Source organism: Labrus mixtus, chromosome 21 (genome assembly GCF_963584025.1).
Source record: "Labrus mixtus chromosome 21, fLabMix1.1, whole genome shotgun sequence".
Taxonomy (NCBI): Eukaryota; Metazoa; Chordata; class Actinopteri; order Labriformes; family Labridae; genus Labrus; species Labrus mixtus.
Genome location: NC_083632.1, coordinates 10,869,965 through 10,892,953, shown reverse-complemented (window position 1 = coordinate 10,892,953; position 22,989 = coordinate 10,869,965). Strand labels below are relative to the sequence as shown.

The window sequence follows — 22,989 nt, the reverse complement described above, 5'->3', positions numbered from 1 at the left end:
TGACTTCTTGGAGGGTTGTAGATAGGGAACACCAGAGCAGAACAGTGTGTGCCGTGTCGCTCTTTGTGTCATGAGCCCATTGAAATATCTTATTTTGCTAGTTAGCTGGGATGACACTTGATATTGCGATGGCTTATGTGTGTTTGTCTTGATGAATGAGATGGCTCCTGCAGCAGCCTTGTTTACTGTATTTGCTGCTGAAAATGTAATGATCCCTGCAGCGAAATGGGGACATTGCAGCACCAATTATAAAAAAAAATACAGTATACTGTAAACACTGTTTACCAGGGAGGCAAAGTGTACTCAGAATAAGCTCCAAAAAGTAGTGAGACCTTATTAAAGAAATGAGGACGGTATAACCTTAACTTTATTTACGGCATTTGTTTAGCACAACAGTAAAGTGCCTCATTAGTTTGAGCACTAATGAAGCTCTAATTAACTATTTGCATTTGCAATGTATAAGACTGTAGTTAGTTTTTACCGACTAACATGTTTTTTTCAGAGTGTTGAAGTGCTGCATATCATACATCATGCTTATTTTATATATCCACAGCAATAGAATAACTACATTCATGATTTGATGTGTCATCATAATTACATCTACCTTAAAGGATGCCAACCATTCATAATAACAATCTGAATGCAAATGTAATGTAAAGGAAATTAGACTAAATTAAAAAATATGTTGTGGAAAAAGTAACACCATAAGGACAATAAGATGCCAGTTTTATTTGGTCAGCATAATAATGTTTAACTCAGCAAGGGATGCCAATCAATAATGAGAATAATAGTATTCTATTTTAAGAGAAAAAAAATGATGCCATGGTAAACATGAGAGTAAATAAAAAGAAGACCATATCCTATGGTTGAAAACCCAATCACTCTCAAACTAAAGTCATAATGTCATTGTTGAGATTCATCTACCGAGGAACCCTCCACCGTTGTGACATTATGATTTGCATGCATTATGTTCAAATGTACATATACTGTAGTCTCTTCAATAGAAAGTGAAGTTCCTCACTGAGAGCCAGCCCTCCAGCCTTACCTCTATTTGGCCCTTTTCTCTGCGTCCCACTGAAGTTTGAGCACAGTCACATCCTGGCAGCTGCCTATCACTCTTGTATGTAAACAGCCCACACTTTGTAACAGACATCCATCAAACTCGCTCGAGGTATATATCATGTCCGCCCATGCTGCACTGCTGCAAAGAGTGAGAGAAAAATGTATGGCGTGTGCGATGACATGGTCTTTCAGGAGGAATTTTGGCCTTGTGTATGACTTTTTTTTCACTTTAGAAACATCCAGGTGGCTCGCAGCAGCATCTTAACGTATTCTTCCCTCATACCCCATCAATAACAATGAGGGGAAGTGTCAGCCAGTGATTAGGCTTTGATATTGAGAGTGAAGCAAGAATGGCTGTGTGCTCATCAATGCAAGCGTGTATGTGTGTGTAGGATATGTCTGTGTGTGTGTTTCCTATTACAAAATAAATTAGACCACTATTCTTCTTTCTCAAAATAAATGGATTCCAGTTAGTCTGACGGATCTTCCCAGTGGTGAAAATGACTCTGTGTTGGAAGATGAGCGTGGCTGAAATCAATCGAGCGACCTCCCGATCTGTATTTATACACTTGATAATTCAAATGTGTACACAAAAGACTGCAGCAGGTGCTATAGCTCAAATTAAAACATCCCAGCAATCACTGACCCAACATGGTGAATGGGTTTTCATGAATTTATTTCAATATTTCACAATTAACATAATACCATATTGCATCTGTGTCTCCCATGCATATGCAAATCTTGATTTTTTTTATGCATGACTTGCAGGTCAAGTAATGGAAATAAGGGTAACGCCCAATTCAGTAATACTTAACAACATCAACCGCACCAGTTGGTGTGCAAAATGAAATGTGGCAGGGAGTCAAAAGACTTGGTGCAGAGCAATAAATGTGTCTTTAGAGAAGAACCCCTGCTGCCAAATAATGATCGCCTTCGAGAGCGAGACTGAAGGAACTCATTTCCAAGAAGTCAGGTAATTAAGGCAAATCAGATTCAGTCCAACACTGTATGTGTTTCTAATCATTTGAAGATACTTTTGTAACCTCTTCGTGCTTCATCAGATCAAGCGCCAAGTTTTTGCAGTGTGCGATGTCTCCTCCTCATGAGTTTTGCGTGTTTTTACGATGTGTGTTTATTCCAGCATCTAAAGTCAATGAATTTTGTTCTGGCACCAAGATAGCATGTTAAATCTGGAGATGGTAATGAGCTGTAAAACAGAGCTCAAGTCATTAGTATGAAGCACATGTAAATTGAGACAGGATGAAATATTTTCTTGGCACTAGTGCCGAAAGAAAACATTCAACTTTAGAGAAATTGTGTGAACCTTATTTGCCTATTGTCAAGAATTAGATGATAAGAATGAGACAAGCCTTGAGTCTCTTAAGTAAATCTAAATCTGGAGGCATGACCTGTTAAGCTTATTTTAGGATTAGAAAAGGTAACAAAACCATACAGAAACAGATATGTAAAAACATCATGTCTGATTATATTCTGTCTGGGCACACTTTTCAATCCCTGTTTTCTATCTTCATGATAAGCAAACAATCTTAGGCTTTGTTTTTGATCATATCAATTGCCAATTTTTTGTAGGGCAGTGTCACTTCATCATAAGTTGGATAGTATTTTGAACATTTGAATGTGTTTATGCTAAAAAAAAAAAAAAAAAAAAAAAAGCTAAAGTTCTTCATTTAGTTCATTTAGGTAAATGAAGCTAGCTTGTTAAAACTGATGAAGTTCATGGTTAGCCTGCGTTAAAACGATCAGGTCAGTGGTCCTTTAAGAAAAAGTGAATCAACAGATAAATGTGAGAAGATATACTGCAGTATTTGCTTTCTTGCGAGGTGTTAGCTAAAAACGAATGAGTCCACTTTTACGTGTGTAGTAGCTACTGTCAGGAGCGGTTTAGCATAGCCTAGCATTAAGACAGGAAACAGCGGGAGACAGCTAGCCTGGCTAAGGAGCAAAAACCTGCAAAAAACTTTTGTCTTTTTAACACAGGGTGAAAACATTGTGGGAATAATTCCTTCTTATTTTCTATATTCTGTAAAATTATCTTTTTAATACTGTTAGTGACCACTAGATATTGTGCCACAAAAACAGGAGTCTAATGGTGATGAGTTCAAGTGCTCAACCCTCTGGGAGCAGTTCTGCACTTCCAATCAGTGCCCTCCCCTCTGCCTCATCAGTAACAGCTCATATGCTGTTATTTTATTGGACATGTGGAAGCTAATATGTTCCTGCATCAGAGGGTAAATGAAAAGTTTGCTTGACATGCTCACATCCCTGTCCCTTCCCCTCCTCCTGTAACCTCTTTTCCCTCCCCTTAGGCTTAAACTAGCCCCCATTTTTCTTAGCAGTAATTAGCAGGCAGGATGGTGATTAGCTGTGAGGCAGCATTCCCCACCCCTCTGTCATCCTCCAGACTCAGAGGTGTGTTTTCTCTGTGACTGGAACATGTGTTAAAAGCAGATGGGTAGTCACATACAGCTCTGGAGCCATGCGGAAAAACATGCTCCGAGTCTAAAGCTGATGCTTGTACTCACACTAGCTGCTGCAGGGTGTAAACACACACTCGAAAAAGCTGTCATATGTGCCCAAATCCAAATATGAAAACACAAACATCTGGGTTCCTTTTCAGAAATGTCACTCTTTTTGTTCTCCTATTTCCCCCCATTTGCGATCCACACCCAAACACATACTCAAAAGCGCGTCATTATCTCACATTGTTTGTCATCCATTCAGGCATTCGGTGGCACGTTCGCACAAACACTTTTACAAAGCATTGTTTGCATCTCATTGAAGGATGGCTGAGCTTGTTTCACAGTGCTACAAAGATGCTAGAAGGAAGAGAGGGGGGAGAGATGGAGACGTAGACAAACAGAAAGCAAGCCCAGACGTAAACAGATAGCCAGACAGACTTTCTGCCTTCGGGTTTGTGATTCAGAATACTAACAAGGCATCTAAGCTCACACCCAGGGAGAGAAGGTGTGATGTAGGCCAGAGCCGAGAAATGGGAGGGGAGGGATGATTTACCCTTGAAATCTGAGTGGTTGTCTCGAGTTCCTCCCAGAAATTACAGAACATGATTGGCTGTTTGACTCAGTTAACCATGCTGACAATAAAGGGACAGTTCTAGCTTTTTTTTTTGGTACCAAACAAAGGAACACAAGGAAACACGAATGTTGGTCAAACCTAAAGTCAAACAGTTGCAATCACTGTGGGATAAGTAAGTTCTTTCTGTGATTATCTCTTAGCTTGAACCTCGGCCACTGTGGCCCTTATATTTCTCCAATACACTAGCACTTTTAATTTGGTAATTAATCTTTTATCTTTCCATTTGTCATCTGGGCTGCTGCTTTACGCATCATATAGCATATTCTTTTGCATATTCCATTCCTCTGTCTGATTTAATGGTCTATATCTCTGTACTGATTAGGGCTAACTTTTTAAAAGGAGACTCTGCATTACTTGCTGTACACTTTCCAATCACTTAAATCATGTTGGCTTTTGCCTCCCCCCCCCCCCCCCAGTGCTGAGATTCATACTGTGTGCTTTATGACCATGACAATCCCGCTAAAGCTTTTGAGGACAGAAAAAGTTATTATATTAGATCATGGGGATCTAATAGTTGCAAAAGTGAGCCTCCCCTGAAAGAACATAAAAACCAGCTGTGCCTGGAGTTTCAAAACACCTTTTACGATTTCAGACTTCTCTCTCAATCAACCCTTTTCATTTAACATCTAAAACATTTGTATCTTTAATTTTAAACATCTTCTCAGCTCATTGCCGTTATATGAAGGTATCATCTGCATACAAAGTAACATCAGCTGAATGTGTGAACTTGCTTTAACCCCAAAATATTTGTTTATCTCTAGGTTCAGTCCACGGTCAATTGTAACTATGTGCTGAACTGCAGAACATCATAGCACAACTATTTCACATATATACTATATTTGTGTGTGAAAGAGTTGGAAAGAGAGTTTATGGAAGTTTGGAGATTACCAGTGGTTTTTTTTATTTGTTATTTCTTTAGCCTGATTAGGAAGTAGAAGTCTGCTGTGGGAGAAACATTGACAAGAAATAATCAGGTTCTTTATCCCCTCCTTTGGTTGCCTTCGTAGCCTTTTGTGTGCGTTCCTTTGGGAATAATAAGTTTGAAGTTTGAGAGCTTATAGGGTTTTTTTACACATCCAATGAGCACTTGAGCAGTAATGACAGGTATAATTGGGGAGTTTTCAACAGCCATCTAATGTTAAATAACGGTTACAACAATCACGCCCTGCAGCTTGACGGGCTGCTGACCACACTTAACAGCAGGGAGATCTTAAAAGCTTTCCAACTCACCTTCTGTAACACCTGTCATTAAATGTTTAAATGTAAAAAGAAAACAAAAGGTTATCTGCACTTGTTTTACATTAAAAATGGATCAAATGGCCATCTTTAATAATAGTATGTGAAAGGGAAAACTACCAATCTCCCTCTTTAAGATTTGTGTCGTCTTTTAGCTCATTGTTTTGATTTTTCGCCCACAAATGTTGTCTTGGCTCTCTCTCCTCTGACTTAAGTAGCAACAGGAAGCCATTTCAGCAAAAGAAAATACACTAACAAGTCTAAAGAAGTGACTAGCAGTCAAACAAAGTGAAGCATTTAGGCACCAAAGGACTCAGTAAGGTTTAGGAAAATATTTTGGATTAATAAATGCTAAATTACGAACAATAACATAATGGAATTAGGTTAAATAACTAACACTACCAACAGTCAACCATTTAAAAAAAAATTCCACATGATCAGACTCCAGTATTCTTAATGAAAGTCCCTTGATTATTTAGCCAATTGATGCCTCTTGACTGCGAACCCAAGCAAGCATTTGTGCTTTTACATAGATCATCAACCTGTTAACCATTAACTGTACGTGGGTCTGTTTAACTGTGTCCATGTTGTAAGTTAAACTGTGAGTTTTTCCCTCAATCAATCTTTATTTGTATATCCCCAATTCATAACAAATGTTACCTCAATACACTTTATAAAAAGCAGGTAAAGAGCTTAGTCAATGTTATATTATCGACAAAGACCCAACGTTAATCCATGATGAGCACTAAGCAACATTAAGCAAAGTTACAGCAGGAAAAAAATGTCCTTTTAAGAGGCAGAAACCTCGAGTAAAACCAGACTCATTATGAACAGTCATCTGTTGATCTGTGCTGTGTTGTTTTGTCAATTGTCCTTTGAGGAGTGCTTTAATTGTAACATTTGTTTTATGTTTTTTTATGTTATTACCTGCCCCAGGACTAAATTGAGCTATTGTGCTATCTCTGTCTTATTTACATTGATGCATCATGCCGGTATGTTGATTAATGTGCACTGTCCTAATTCAATAAATTCAATAAACAAACATCATCTTCCATGGACCAAGATGGAGTAATTAATCACTTGGGAGTGATAATGTGCCAGAACAAAATGACACCTAAAGTAAAAGTGCACAGTTAAGCAATACCATTAGCTCAGGGTTTGTAAAGTAGAGGACTGTTCAATGTATCCTGTTCATTTTCACCAATTGTGAAGTTCCAGACCAATTTCAGAGGAAGCAAGTGAGCTAAGAAACTGCACATATTGAGCGTAAAATTACTGAACAAATGGAGCCGAAGCTTGAGAAAATAAAAACAAAGAAAGATGACAGTCTTTCACAGCTTTCACTTGTGTCTTGGCCTTAGCCAACAACTTGTGATCTCCACTGCTGCTCAGTTTGTTTGAAACAGCTCCAAGTTGTTGCCAGTGTTGTTGTTGTTTTTTTTTTCCTGCAAGCTATCGGGTCAAACCAGGCTGAGTAAGACTGAATGGTCCACAGCTACCCGTCACTCATTCTATTCATTATACAGCAAGTGGGCTGGACGACACTGGTGGAAATGTGGGGGACACATATTGATGGATAATGGTGCTTGTGTAAATCTCCGTAGTTTCCCTACAGTATGTCATGGGCCGATGGAATAGGGGAAACATAGACAATGCTGACATATCGCTCACTCATGTGCAAGTTTATGTTGAAACAGACACATCAAAGCAAATCCCCCAATTGTCTCCCTTAAGCCGTAAGAGAGCAGAGGGGCGGATCATCCCACTGAATGTGCTCACAGTATGGCCACTGTTGAAGATGGAAATAAAAAGTGCCTAAGTCCTCTTTCAGACAAAAAAAAAACTACTGAGGATTGTGCCAAATGAGGGATGAGGAACAACTCCAAAAACTTTTATTTGTGTCCTGAATTTATGTGCAACTTTAAAAGTTTACCTAAAATAAACCTCATTTTAAATACATTTTTTATTTTGTTTTTAGCTGAAAAGCCAGCACTTTACTTCTATTATAATGTACAACAATTATAAGTTTTTGGCATTTTAAATGGTCTGAAGTGTTGCGAGTGACATGGCCAAACTTCATACTTCTGTGGTTATGTTTATGACAGTTGCTGGGGGATCTGGGGGCGTCAGGGATCTTCATTTGATCATGAAGGCAAATAACTAAACCATGCCAGGACGTTGTTTATACGAGCGGTCCAACTGTGGCAGCTTCCCTCCTCACTGTAGATCTGGCGTCGCCTGCATCGCGCCAAGTACTCTCCGTCCCAGTTCGGCATTTTCTTCCACAGGGACCTGGCATTCCTGTCAGTCATGTGCTATCAGTGAGGCTGCAGGCGCTGCTTAGGAATGCCCAAACTATCTGCCTTTCTTCTCACACCATTCCTCTCGACACTTTCTGTGTATCTCCGTCTTCCACCTCAGTCCTATGAGCGCCATTCATTCTTCTTTTTACATTTCGTGCCCTTAACTTTCTTTATCTGAAGACTGCTCAGTCTGCTGTACGATCTTCTGGCATGGTTTGTCTTTCTTCTAATCTCAAAATATCCTTCTTTTTCTCTCTCTTTCTCTCTCAGGTGTAAAGAGGGCTACCATGGACTCCGCTGTGACCAGTTTGTACCCAAGACGGATGCTATCCTGTCAGACCCAAGTACGTTTCATTTTCTCTTTTTTATATCCTACAGTGCTGGTGTATTGATCTAAGACATAAAAAACTAATTCAAACCAAATGCATTACATGCCCTCCAGCAGATCTCTAACTGTACAATATCAATCTGCACGATAAATATAAATCAAGTGTCTTACATTAACACTAGCGGCACAGGACTGAGCTGTCCTCCGGGCCCTTAGACCGTATAAGAAAACTATCTTCAAAGCATCAACCTCAGTAAATCCATTGGGTTGAGTCCAACTGGAGGGAACGTTTGCTTCCCATGTTTATATCCCTTCATCCCTGCTCAGTTCTCTGCGGTGATTTTACTCTTAAGGTTAAAAAATAAATAAAAACACAGGAAATTGAGGATATTTATGAAATGGACGGTTCAGAGTGAGCAGGTTGTAAAAGTCCAAAGAAAACCAGCGTTTTGTGTCTTCCTGAAGGTTTTTTTCTCTTTAACAACCCACTCACTCTACGTTACGGCTATACCTACCGAGGAAATCATTCATTTAGATTCCCTCAGCTCAAACAATAATCCCACAGAGAGTCACTGTTGAAAATGCACTTTCATAAAACGTGTCAACATAGCAATTCAAATTCCACTAAAAACTTTTTTTTTTTTTTCCATGAAGTCAGACAAAGTGAACAGGAGCTTGAATCAGGATCACCTGATCCACGAAACACTCTCTAAACACTGCCACAGCCTACACAGTGTTTGTTGTGTTTATGTGCATTCACAAGTTATGTTCATATCTCTGTTATACAACTTCTTGTTTCTTAAACATCTTCTTTGACCTCTTTTCCCTGTCCTCCTTTCTTCATTGCCTGCTGTTAAAGTTATTTCGACTTCTTTCTGCATGTTGATACGACTGATATCATCCTCCAAATTATTGAATCAAACTTGTGTCCAAGTCTGATTATCATAGCAGCAGTCTGTTATAACAAAAATAAAAAACGTCCAGTAGAACGCTGTAATTGACCAATCAGACTGAATAATTGACACTGGGCTGTTAAAAATTAAGATACTATAAGTGAGGAAAATCTTTCGGGATTTAGTGTTAATATATTCACTGGAGTATTTAATTTTTATAAGAGCATGGCTGTTTTTATTCATTGCATCTCTTTTTTTCAGCTTATTTCAATATTACGTAATTTCTCTTCCAAACAGGTAGTCATAAATTTTGGAATAGTGTCATAATGTGAAAATTGTCTTTTCAATCTTAATTTGGCCATTATTAGAGCCATAAAAAACACGATTTCATGACTACACATATCATGAGACGGTGCCTCTTTATTAGCCTCTGTAGACAAAGTGCTACCATACAGACATTAGAATTAAACTCTGTGCATAAAATCTCCACTATCTTTTATTATGGTCTTTAATCTTGATTCACTTTTATCTCACTGAAGGGAAAGGGAAATATGCTGTTTCCTGTTGTCATAACAAACAATTTCCCCCACAGTCTTTGAATCCTCTTGACAGAATGTGCAGCGTAGTTACAGAGATAAAAATCTCTGTACAAGCTCCGAGGTACAAGGTGTGAAATCAGAGGCCTCCGGCCTTCTTTAAGTGAGACTGCGGCTTTACAAAGTCACACTGTTTCACTGAGTGACTTGCCTCCTCTGCACCAAATGTCAGAAAGAAAACAGAGCTCTGATTGCCTCCTGTTTGATGGCCACTGTAAGCCCATTAATGGGGTCACAAGCCAGTGTCAAGAGACATGTTTCAGTTTTCACAGTTGGATTTATTTGAGTTATTAAAGGCAGGAATCAGTTTGTGTTCAGATCAGGACATTGTCATGTCAAAGAATAAATAATTACAGTTATATCTACTTTAGTAGTATGTGTTTATTTATGAAATATGAATAAGGCAATACGCTGCAGAGATTCCAAACATTTTAAATGATTGATGTAAGATGTTGTGAATAAATTTCTCACTTCAATGTTTGTCATTATTTGGGAATTTGGATATTTTTCTGTAGTGTATGAGCTTACCAAAAAGCATTTCACCTGAATCATTCTTGGAACGAGATCATCTCATAACATAACAGAATGGATTGAAGCAGGAAATTAAAATGGATGGATTTCGTCAGTGGATTAAACATGTAATATACCCTTTATGACTACAAAACTGTGTTTTAGGGGACACGCGTCTTTTACAGTCGCTTAAGGTAAGCCTATAAAACAGTTTAATCAGGATGTGGGTAAACACGATACTGAAGAGTAGGAGTCTCCAGGAAAACAACATTAACTCCTGCGTTACTAAGCTTTGTTTGCACTGCTGCTGCTTTAGCGCAAGGCTACTCAACACACTTCAAACAAAGCTATAGGAGCAAACAAGGAGCCAAAGTTGGCACAAAAATACTATAAAACTGAAAAATCTACTACAGCTTATTTTTTAAGAATTTTCAACATTTAAGAGCTATAATCAGAGCTGAAACATGCAGTATGAGAAAGAGTTCAGAGTCCAAAAACAGTTGATAGGAAGGGATATAAATTCCTAGAAATACAATTCACCACATGTCACTTTTATACCTCAATGTCCTCTTGATCACTATGTTCTGGCAATGTTCTGAGAAATTAGCATTAATTCCACATAAAAATGGTGAATGAGCGACACCTCGAGTCACATATGTGCAGTGTTGGGCCAATACTGAAAAGTAGTTACTAGTCACTCCCATGAAAGTTAGTTACTAACAGAGTTACTGCTTGAGTCTCCTCCTTGGTCTGCCGAGCTAACGTGAGCGTCACCTGGGTCTGTGGTGTCTGCAGCACGGGCAGTCTTTAGAAGAAGCATGTTTTTTGTTACAGTAACGCCATAACCATCCCCGTCTGCTTTAAACACTACAAACACACATATATACAGCGTGCTTTTCAAAAAATATAATATGATCTGAAGATCATGATGGCCCCATTCAGAAGCGTTTTATCTGGAAACAAATGTACTGACAGCTGTGATACAAAACTGCATGCAAATAGTCTTGGGTTGCCGAGCCACGCATGCACCTGTTACCACAGTAAACTGTTTGGCCACAATCGCTCCCCCAGCGTAAGGGATGAGAGGGCCCTGGAAGATTTGCCAGAGGAATGAAGCCTATTTTGATCTCTGTTGATACAGACTAATCTAAAATTTACCCAGATTACCAAGGGTTTGGAGGATTATCCTCTTTTCAGAGGCAAATCATGTAATAACATACACACAAACATGCACATACTGACAACAACAATGACAAGCTGCAGTGGAACGCATGCAGAGTTTGACTCTACATTTTCTTTCATTGATGTGTCGGCTTTATATTCAATTCAAACCCTGGCGTTAAGAAAAGTTTCATCTGTGCACACTTTATTTTTCATTTTTCTTTTTTTTTTTTCTAAAATCAATCTCCAAGCAACTCTACACTCACCAATCATCCATCGCTGTCTGATGCTTTGTCTCGTTATTGACCAGCAATGAAGCAGCCTCTCAAAAGAGCAGTGCGGACTACGACTGGGTCACACACACACATCTTTACACAGGTAGAAAATAGAAGCAGAGCTGTGTCGCCCACTTCTCAAAAGCGCAGGGACAAAAGGAAAAAAGGCCCCCTGCCAGGTTCTCTAACTGCACCGCTGTGAGCCCCTCTTTAGAATTGAGGGGAGAAGAAGGTGCTGCCATCTTACATATCGGTGCACAGTGGGGAAGTGGCGCGGCCTTTAATTGGAGGCATGGGAGAGTAGGAAGGCTGCAGTTTAGATTACACCTAGTAAGAAACCCAATTTATTTTCAGGGTAAGCCACCCTTTTCTCTTAGCGACCATTTTACTCTGATGTCACTCTCATGGTGGGAAGCTGAAATGCTGGTATAATGATGAAATACTCTAATCAAGGTTGTAAGTTGCATAAATGCAGGGTGTTTGATGATGGCTGTCATATCCCTGCTTCCAAATTTATTTAAAAAAAACAACAATAAAAAGTGAATGTCTGGAGGGACGTTGGGTTTCGTATCAAAGTAAAACAACATATTGGATTAGCCATGAGCTAAATGCTGATTACGATAACGCTGGCTACAAAGTGCATAAATGCTAACAGTAGCTGATGTCTGACTGTTGCCAAGGGGTGATTTAATACAGTCCCGTTTCAAATCTTGCCAAATCACTCTCTTTTTCAGTTCATTAATTTAGTGAAATTACAAAAACATTTCAAATAGCCTACCCTTCATTTACATCACAAACTGGGTCAAAGAAATAAGAACTTCACACTCTCTGATTCACAAAGGGATAGTGCAGCTTTTGCGCCTGCTAAACCTGTGCAAATGAGACAAAAAGACACCATCTGATTCAGCTACACTAAACGCAAACAGTGTCCCTGTGTCCAGTGATTTTGGGAAGAATTTGCTCCTTTCTATGCAAATCTGCCTCATTGCAAAAAGCATCTGATTTACACACGGGTGCTGATAGCCACACGCAGTTAGAGTGGGGAAAAAAATGACAGCTTGTTGAGACTTGGTGGTAACTGCGCCCAGTATTTATAAGGGATGTGACACGCAAACTTTACCATGATCAGGAAATCTATTCCTCTGACTTAAATTAAATTATCTCTAATTAAAGTCTGTAAATATAACTCATTCATTCTTTACAATTATGAATATAACCAGGGGTTAAATCAGTCCGGGGCTGTCAGCTGCTGGACAATTCATTGACTTGTCTGGATGGTCTGGAGCAGTCATCAAGTTCATCATCTTTTTGTGGACAGAACTGAGCTCCATCAGCATGAGAGCACATCTCCGTGCTGAGTAAAGGTGCAGATGGCTTATCCTCTTGTGTTGCATCTGAATCCACATGCAGATGCAACACAAGAGCAAACGGCACTGAGCAGGACAACATTTGGGGTGTTTGCGTCCGAGCAGCAATAGGACATCAGTGTGAATCAGGCCTTGAGACAGAGCAGATAGCAGGAGCAAATGATGCCCAATCCTTGCAGCTATTAGTCACTGCATCTATTTTTAGTGAATCAGGGCCTGAGTGTGAAGTAAGAAAAAGATGGCCGCAGTTTGAATTTGCTCAATAGTGTTCTGTTGAGCTTGTTCAGTCTGTGAGATGATGTTTGTTGGAAGATTGAAGGATTGAAGGTGAGTAGGCTTTTTGTATTAGCCCACCGCATTACAAAGAGGAAGGCGGCAAGCCTATCATTTAAACTATTAATCTCCTGTAGATATTAGGTGTTGAGTAAGTAGCTACACTAGATATATGGTTCAATATTGCACACGCACACACACACCCAGACGCATTGACTCCCTAGTTCCATGCTCACCCAAGTGGAGGAGGGGATTAAGGATTTGATTAACTCCCGCCATTGTTTCTCCCACTCGCCAGATTTCTGCCTCTTAATCGGGCCAAGAGCATCTGACATGATGCACAGGTATTCTCCCAGCCTCCTCAAGGCCCCGTAAAGCGAATCCCCAGGATGCCCCGACTTGCCAGCGTGAGGGATTGGCAGCCAGCTCATATTATGATTGGTGAATGTCTCCAGACATGCCAATTCCGGAGGAAAGGATGTGCATCAGTGTTGTAATGACATCATCTGTAGAGGCTGTGACAGTCGAGGCGATTTAGAGTGGGAAAGTGTTGGCTGTTGCCATGGGCGATCAAAGGAGATGGCTTGAATGGGTGATACTGATCAAGCAACATCAGCAAGATACTGAATTCACTTTATTGGCTTTGGCAAGTGTTTCTGCCACTGTGCGAGAAAGACCTTGGCAAAAAAAAGTGTAGTCCATATCTGAATCATTCAGTCATACCTTAAAATTGGAAAATTGTATATTTGCAGCATAGAATAGAGTTGCTGTTAAACCCAAATCCACAAATGCTTACTTACTATATTGTGAACATAATGAATAGCATCTGAAAAGTATAAGAAATCAGTCTCAATCCAAACATTCATACCCCTGTGTTTGGCTGTTACCAACTTGTGTTCTCCCTGAGCCAAGTATTGCTCAGTGGAAGTCTATTTTTGTAGTTTTGGTGGCTGGAGTTTAATTTTGGTAATTGATGATCAATTAAGGTACTTAGCTACATAAATATACAGCACTGGCTAACACCACAATCCCAACATTTAGCATTGCTTTTTTAACTTTCAGAAGAAACTTTGAATCTGAGTTAAGGTTGCAAGAGCTGATTGTTAAAATTTTTTTGTTGGGCTTCTGAACACTTACATGTACATGAGTCATTGTTATGCAGAGGCAGGTAGATTTCAATCCACCTCTGATAGGCCATGCCAAACAATGTGTGATTTTTGTAGACTCTCGCTTGGTCTAATACATAGTCTTCAGTTTCAAGCCAAATTTCCAGAAGCTTTGTTAGTTTTTAACATTTCTTTGAGTTGCTTGGAAATTATTAAATGAGCATGTAATCAACGCAGCAGTTGGGAAATAATCCATAAGGTTGCCTTGAAATAAATCAGGAAATGAAGAACTGCACTCTCTTCCATTGAAATACAACATGAATGAATGTGTAAATTGATTTATCAATTTAGAGATTTCAGACCCGCTTCCCTCTCTAGTTATCTGCAACAATGGCAGCAATAATGGCCTGGCAGTCAGAGCGTCAGTAGAACACACTTGGATTAGAACATGAATTCAGAATTTCACCTTTAATGGTCCAAATGCACTCTGAAATCTGACCCAAATGTCACATGTAAGCTAGCTGTTTCAAATTCGACCATTCACCTTTTTTAAGGAATCACCTACTTCCTCCAGTCACACTGCTTTATATACTGAGAACACCTTGTGTACTGATTTTCATAATCCATTTAACCAAAATGATGTTTGTCTTTTCCATATCTGAATCTCACTCCAGTCCTCTGGGGTGTTGTTATTTTTCCTCAAACTCATGAAGCCAGCACAATGACACATTTTCCCATGGCACCATCAAAATGCATGCGTGAAAAGATAGAACAGATGTTTTTTTTTTTCTTCTTCTGTTGGCAGTGATTTTTTTGAGAGTGCCCACCACATAATCTGTCAGGAGCTTGGCAAGCAGCATTCTATTTAAAACTCAGACCACCTCTGTCAGAAAAGCAATTACTAGTGAGGGTTTCATTTTAATTTAAATGAGATTACATTACAGTGACATGAAAAAGGGCCACTGTCTGGTCTGAAGGAACACGAGTGCTCCCTTTTTATCTGTTTCCCGAGCACTGGGATTGAGGGGGGGGTGGACTTAACTGCATGAAGAAAGACTAGAGATTGTGAGAGAGAGAGAGCGAGAGAGAGTCAAAATGTGTGTGTGTGTCAGACAAATTCATACAGACAAGAGTACTGTATGTCTATGGGTGAGCATGCCTGCATCTTAAAGGGACCAGCTTGTGAATATTGCAAAGCCATGCTTGGAGACGAAGGAGAACAATTACCACAACGCCTCGGGCTGGAATCGATACAAAAGGCATGTGCAAGGCAACATCAGTGACATAAAGCTATATGATATGTCATTCTCAACTAAATTTTTTTTCGATCCGTCCTCTAATCCTCTCAGCCTCCCCTTATCTTTGTTGTTCTCTTTCTTCATTGCAAGCCACAGCAGGCAGTGTGAAATCAGACTGGAAAAGGCATAGTGAGCATCCAGGGCTGACTGGCTCATTACCTGGTGCACAAAAAGGGAGGGGGGGGGGGGGGCATGTCAGAGGAAGCCGTCAAACCAACTTTACGGTCTACTTGCTGCATGTGTGTCTCCCTGAGGTGAATTCTGAGAAAGATAGAGGCACATCATGTTGTAACTGTTTTATCTCTGTCTCTCTTTTCCTCTCTCCCTGTCTGTTTACCCCCCCCCCCCCCCCCCTCTCCCCCCCCCCTTTTTTTCCTCCTGCTACCTGCCTTTGAACACGACAGCGGATGAACTTGGGATCGAGTTCATGGGTAAGAGAACTTTTTCATTTACTTTGTCAAGTGCGCAATTTTTCTTTTTTCTTTTTTTTCAAATGCCGCACCTCTGTGCAAAGCTTCATACAAAAACACAATCACAAGCACAACAACAAGGCCACTCACCTTGGAAAAAAAATTAATGCGGGGCCAGTCGCCATGGAAACACTGTGGTGTTGAATAAGGCGTATTCCATCTGAGTGGAGAGCAGTGCTGTCACAGAGGAGTGATGTAATGAGGGAAGAGCAATGACACAGCTGCAGTACATTTCTTGAATGAATGTTTGGTGAGTTTAGCTCAGAGTGTGGACATTTTTTTAATCTGGATTTTCACATTATTCACCTAAAAGCCTTTACAAACACTACAAATATATCCATAGCAGACATTGCTAAACCTCAGAAATAATAAATAAATACCATTTGATTAAACGACCCCAGTCAATAAGTGACACACAAAAAAATATATAATATTTTTTTATTTTAGAAACAGAACAATCCTCTGTGAAGCTGGACCTACAATAACATAGTACAAATATATATTCCATCAATATAGACCAGCATTTTTGTGAGTATCAATCCAAGTGCAAATTGTAAACTCTAAAATTGTATTAAAAAAAATCTAAATGTAAATGTTTTGTGCCTCACCTGCAACACCTTCACGAAACCCCACACTTTTGGAATCATTACTGAAGATATTCACACAGCGGCTAATTTTCTTTTACAACAAGCTCGGGTGCTGTTATAATATCAAACTTCTGTCTTTAATGATGCAAGTTGTTATTGCCATCTAGACTTATTAGCAACAGTAAAGACAAAGGACATTAAAAATCCAGAGGGACATCGTAATACATTTCAAGTTAAAACAACATATTTGAAAACCGTTCTTTAACATTAAATATGATCAGATGTCCCAGTGTATTTTCTCCCAATGTCTTTTTTTTTGTTGCACATTTATTAAGAGCCAGTGAATTGAAAATAAATGTTAGGTACCTCCATTTATATGACTTTCATCCTGGAACACAGCAGTTTGACATTATCACAGCATTTTGGCTTCCCACTCTGAGTGTGATGTCAAAGGAAAATGACCACAGAGTGAATATGGTGAATGGAATAGAAGCCTTTACACAGTGACCAGTTTGGATTTCTACTTGTTGGTGTTGGGGCTGTTTTAACTTCCAGGTGGTTAAAAACATCTTTAAAAAACAAATTACCCAATCCTCTTTCTTCATTTATAACTAAATGTTCTTTTTCCAGAGGGAGTATACAGTTTTACCCCAAATACACACACACACACACACACACACACACACACACACACACACACACACACACACACACACACACACACACACACACACACACACACACACACACACACACACACACACACACACACACACAATCACAGCCTCTATCTACCACCCTCGTGATGTTTTCCATCTTCTCTTTGCCATCTTCTCAGGCTCCCTTTTGTGCGTACATAAAAAAAAAAAACTAACATTGCACGCTGTGAAGTTTTCCATTAACATCATACTTCATACACTGCTGTCATGTCACACACTTGCTGCGGGGAAATACGAGGCAGGGAGGGAGGAGGAGGAGGTGCTTTGAAAGGGGAAGCGCCTGCCCTGCTGTACACAACATTCCTCACTTCAGTGATTTTAATCCGAGGACTAAATTAGTTGAGAATGGTGCTGCAGGTGGGCAGATGCATTAGAGAAAATGAGAACGGGAGGCATGGATTGATAGCTGGACGGATGACAGACACAGTTTTTGGGGCTCTGATGTAAGTGCACGCTCATTGTGCTTTCTCATTGTGTTCCATTAAGACTTTTTCTTCTGCTTTAGCCATAAGTCTTCTGATAGTTGTTATATAAGTCTAATGTTTGACAGTCTGAGCTTGAGACAGTCTGTCAGACTGCAGCAAAGCTCTGTTTGAAGTGGGATTGAGTACTCCAAATATGATCTTGTCTTTTGATTTTCTTTCATTCTTTAGCCCGGCAGCTGCAGCTCTATGTGTCTCACTAGTTTCCCCTGATGTATTTCAAGCTGAACACCCAATTTTGTCACGGATACTTATATTGTAGCATGCTCTTCATTATAGTATTTTTATCAAGTCATTGTGGTGGCTACGGCGTAGCCGGCCATATGGGATTGTGTTGTCCTTGTGTCAATATGACATGGTTCCATTTCCCAACATGCTTTTGCATCTAATTTCAACAATGCCTCACAGGCTCGGGGCATGAAAGGCCTGTAATGGTTTTATACACAGACTCCATGTTAGGTTTTCCTTGCAGACATTCAGCAAAGCTTTGTAGACAACTGTTGTTTTCATGTTCTGATTTTGCAAAAGCCTATTTCATCTTTCCAAAAAAAATGCGGCAGAGGAGTTTGTCTCAGGTGGTGGTCTGATGGTGTGGCAGCAGGGAAAGATGTTTTTTCCATATATCTGAAAAGATGCAGCTGTTGGAAGGTCATTTTAAAAATGGTAACAGACTGGAGGGCCTCCGAAGGATAATACGTATACTTAGTGACATATTCTTCCTAAACAAATACACAGCAGAAGCAACTTTCTGGTGTTAATTGGCAAACGGCTGCTTGAAGGTATTCAATGATACTGCTGAAAAAATAGAGGCAGAGTCAAGAATCTGTGAATTAAGAGATTTGACAGCTTCAACACTCGTAAGTATTAAAGAACTCATGGGAAATATGTGATAGGTTCCATTATGCTAAACAAGAGCCTGGCAGATTTTACTCAGAGCTGATATCCCTGACAGTAATGTGTCATTGTAGGACTTTACAACTATTTTTCTCTATCTATCTGAAGTCTTTTTACACATTTAAATGAGCAATATGTAAGATATCTACTAAATTAAATGGTTTGATATTTTTTTTTGACCAGAGAAGGAAGGCAGTTTTAAGGCACCTCCTCTCAGCTGTTTTGGACGCCCTTAAGTTTGCCAGGCAAACAGCAAACCAACCGGTGTTGCAGTGATGTAAGCAGGCGTTTCTTCAACCAGAAACATGTTAAAACTAGGACAATAGCATGCTTTAAAAAAATGGAGATAGTTTAAAACACAAGGTTTCAAGACCGATGCAGAGCTGGCTAAACACTGAAGCTTCCGTGCCCGCGACATGGCATCCTGCGTGGGAATCGACTCTAGGGAGAAAGGGTCAGGGGGTGACAAATGAATTTAGACTGCAGTACCAATTTTAAACACTAGTTACATATTTCCCCTTTAAACAGTTTATTTTTTGGTCTTCGAATATCAACATTTCCCAATTTGATTGCTTCAACAATCCAAAAACCAACACCTCTTCAGAAAGTTTCATAACTGACAAATAAAAGTAGCAAATCCTTATGTTAGGGAAGAATTAACCACAAGGTACATAATACATGCAAATAATTATTTTTTCAAAATACTTGGCAATACATTCAATATGTGATTCATTCATCAATTAAGTGACAAACTGTTGCAGCTTTAGCAACAGCATATATGCAGAAATCTGTCAAGACATTAAAGGCAACTAAATAGCAGCAGTTCTCGGTAATATTTTTTTGCTAAGGTTAGGTTTTGCTTAATATAACCTCTTTCATTTATTTTAATGCTTGCCATGAAAATATAACATATAATGTCATACTGTATTTACCTTTGCTTTTTTTCTGCCAGAAAATACACTGCCCCATGTTTACAGTATCTTTGTAACAACTCGGTTATGAGTTGTCTTATGGATTCTAGTCTAAGTAGAGATAATTCTAGGTGTTTGAAGTAATTCTCAAATATTATTATTGGTATCACAAATCATTTCCGTCAGGCTTTAATGCCTGAACTTGTTAGTCACACATCAAATTAGACTTTGGGAGTGGATAAAATGCTGGCAAAACAACCTAACATTAAAATATAATAGTTTAAACCCAATATTATTAATATTGAAAAGGCCACAATTTTACACATAGCAATTTGTGTGTTTGACAGTCTTAAAAATGCAATAGTGTGACAAAGCTGGCCTCCCCTGCAGCTCATATTTTGACTCCCTCTTGCCTCCTCCTCACAGGAGCTGAGTGGGCAGCTTGGACCTCTGATGTATAAATATATATATACTGTATATATCCACATATTCTAACTCCAGGAGTTTTTATGTTTTATCTTTATCTTTAGCCAGAAGCACTCTAATATTTAAAAGGTTTTCCCTCCTGTTTGAACTCAGAAGCACCACACTATCCTTTAAATGTGTTGATGCAGCACTGATGTAATGCAGGGGGATGAAAATGATGCAAATAGACTTTAATGTAAGCTTTGACTACAGGAAGCTCTCCATCATTCACCATGCCCTTAAAAATAAAAGTTGGGCCAAGCTGACAAACCAATGCAGACAAGAAGACCTCCCAGGACACTTCTCTGTTGACAGCATCAAAAGCCATAAACAAGCCCTAAAAGGTCAGGAACAGGTTGTGGGGATGTTTTCTGCACTTTACCCTGTGGTACTCAAGACGGTGAGTTCAGGCACAACGAGATTTATTGGTTTTGAGTGATTGAGTAACGTCTCAAGGTCATGAAGAATCAAACTCTGTTGAGTAGTCGTCAGCAGATTAGTGAGATACTAAATCGGGGTTTATCACCGTGCCCAATTTTTACCAGATGACTTGACCCTGAACATAATCCAAACTTTGTAACAGGCTAAACTTACATAAGCTTAACTTGTGGACCATTTTGTTTCAGTTAAAGAGTTCCAGATAAACTGCTCTATTTTTTTTTATTTTTTAAGGGTATAAGTAACTTCATATTTTTAAAAGCTGTACACTACTAACCCAGAATACGATTGAATTGCAACACTTGCTGTGTGGCATTTTTTAAACACACAAAAGGATTCCTGACTTTTAAAACAGGCTAAGCTTTCGTTAGCCGCATCCTGTTGTCATCTGTCCACCAAACAGTGTAAGAGAAACTACTCGATAATCTTTTTGTAACTTAATTAACCTAACTTTGACTTTTCTATCAGTTTTAACAGCGAAATGTCACATGATAATTAACCCAAAATCAGTTCCTCTTCATGTATATAAGATGACTGTCATGCTTTTTGTATGACCTGGTTTAGCACACAGAGGGAATCCTAATTTAGCTACAGGTTTAGCTAAACATAGCCGTGTCCTGTGTCCTCCAACAATAGCCAGAGAAACTGCTTCATTTTGTGCTTCAGCTATTTTATTATCTTCACTTCATGAAAAAAAATAGCCTCAAAATGTGTTAAAGGAACACACCGATAGCTGATTTACCTTGGACTAGCGCTACACTCTTAGCTAGCAGTGTTGTATGCTAATGTCACATAACAATTAACCCCAAATCAGTTCCTCTTTGTATTAAATACACACTTATAGAATAAATATAAAGGAAAAGACAAGTTCTAAATCTGTATTACGGTCAAAATAGCAATGTGCGTTGAGGTATTTGTTGATCCTAATACAAGACAACCAGCAGGCTCAATCTTTAGAGAAAACAATCTCATATTTTGACAAGTTTGAAAAGTGCAAAAACAAGGTGCACCAACTGGCCAAGTAAAATTGTTTCTTGAAATATTTATATGTATTAAATTTGAATTAGACTTTTCACACATTTATTTTTTAAATGTAATATAAAGTATTGCTCTGTGGGCCACAATTTTGGAGAAGAAGAAACATCGATTTTTGAGGGGGGGGGGTAATAAATAATTTATTAGTTGCATTGAAATGTGTTTTCCACAATACCCAGTATCACATTTAAGGCTTTTTAGAAAGCTTTTCCAATGCTGTTATTTTTGTAATGGATCGCCTCTTCCTGACACATGTTTTTTTTTTTTTTGATAATTCCCTGTCCATTCAATGACTTTGCCTACCCACTTTGCACTCTGCTAAGTAGCACAGCTTCACGTTCCAGCAGCTGGGTCAGACAGATATCTGCTGGGATCAACTGCTTTTCGTCCCAACTGCATCTGACCTTAAGCCTCTGCTGCTGATGTGCGGGGGTCTGACAAGAGGCTCCGGGAGCATTCATTTTCTGCTAATTCCCTGTCGCCATCAGTCTCCAAACGCTGACACATATTACAGTACACACACGCACACAGAGTCTGTGTTGCCCCTGCTGTGTAGCAAGTCCATCGGTGTTGCCTTCTGGGTTTGTCTGAACGAAATGATTATCACACTTCAGTTAGCACATGTCACTAAGCCCTGTCTGTGTCTGCCATGTCCCTATCCCATGCTCAAACGCTGACATTTACTGACAGCGGCACTGGTCGCTTTATGCTAATGCAGATGGTGGGTGGATGTGTAGCAGTGTGTGTCCGTCCATCATTTAGTGTGAGTTCTGTGTGTTAATTTATGGCGCAATGCGTTCATGCTCACAGCTACAGTCCATATTGTTGGTGTCATAATAAAAAGTCAGCGGCATGAACTGTATTCTTTCTTTCCACAGAGAGCGGCGACACTTACCAGAGGCAGGTGCTGTCCATCTTCAGCATCGCCTCGGGGATCTGTCTGCTCGGAGTGGCATGTATGGCACTCTACCGCCGCAACAAGTGAGTGATGCCAGCCAGCACCACATTAGTAGCATATGCCCCCGGCTGTGCAGAAAGAGCACTTTACTATCATGGCGTGGAGCCCGATGAAATTCTAAGTGTGAGTCAGGGAGACGGTGTTTTAGCTGGGCATCATGTCTAAATAGTGTTGGATGCTTTTGGGACAGATGCTCATGCAAGATTTATTCGTAAAGAGGTTTGAGGGAATAGGTGTGTCGCGAAATGCTTCAGACAAAGCAAAATACACAGATAAGGCCAGAGCTAGAGTCACAGGCATTAGACTCTAAAAGCGTGTGCACAAAAGCAACACACCAAAGTCAATTACTCACCGCAGGGAAGAGGAAGGAAAGGGAATGTACAAAGAAAAGTAATGGCCAAGTCTAAGTGTGGAATTTATTGTTGGTTGTGTTGATTGAATTGGTCTTGATAAAAAAAAAAAAAAGAAGGTTTTTTTCTAGTCCCCCAGCACTTAAAAATGACCCAGA

The 22,989-nt window shown here is 39.5% G+C and overlaps 1 protein-coding gene across 1 annotated transcript in view; it reads left to right on the top strand.

Annotated features, from left to right (window-relative positions):
- The window catches only part of nrg3b (neuregulin 3b), a 219,955-nt gene that overhangs the window by 176,829 nt on the left and 20,137 nt on the right, over nucleotides 1-22,989 (top strand). The window contains exons 3-5 of the mRNA XM_061028695.1: nucleotides 7,986-8,059; nucleotides 15,927-15,953; nucleotides 22,402-22,504. Of these exons, the coding sequence (XP_060884678.1) occupies nucleotides 7,986-8,059; nucleotides 15,927-15,953; nucleotides 22,402-22,504 (204 nt within the window). The remainder of the gene's footprint in view (nucleotides 1-7,985; nucleotides 8,060-15,926; nucleotides 15,954-22,401; nucleotides 22,505-22,989) is intronic.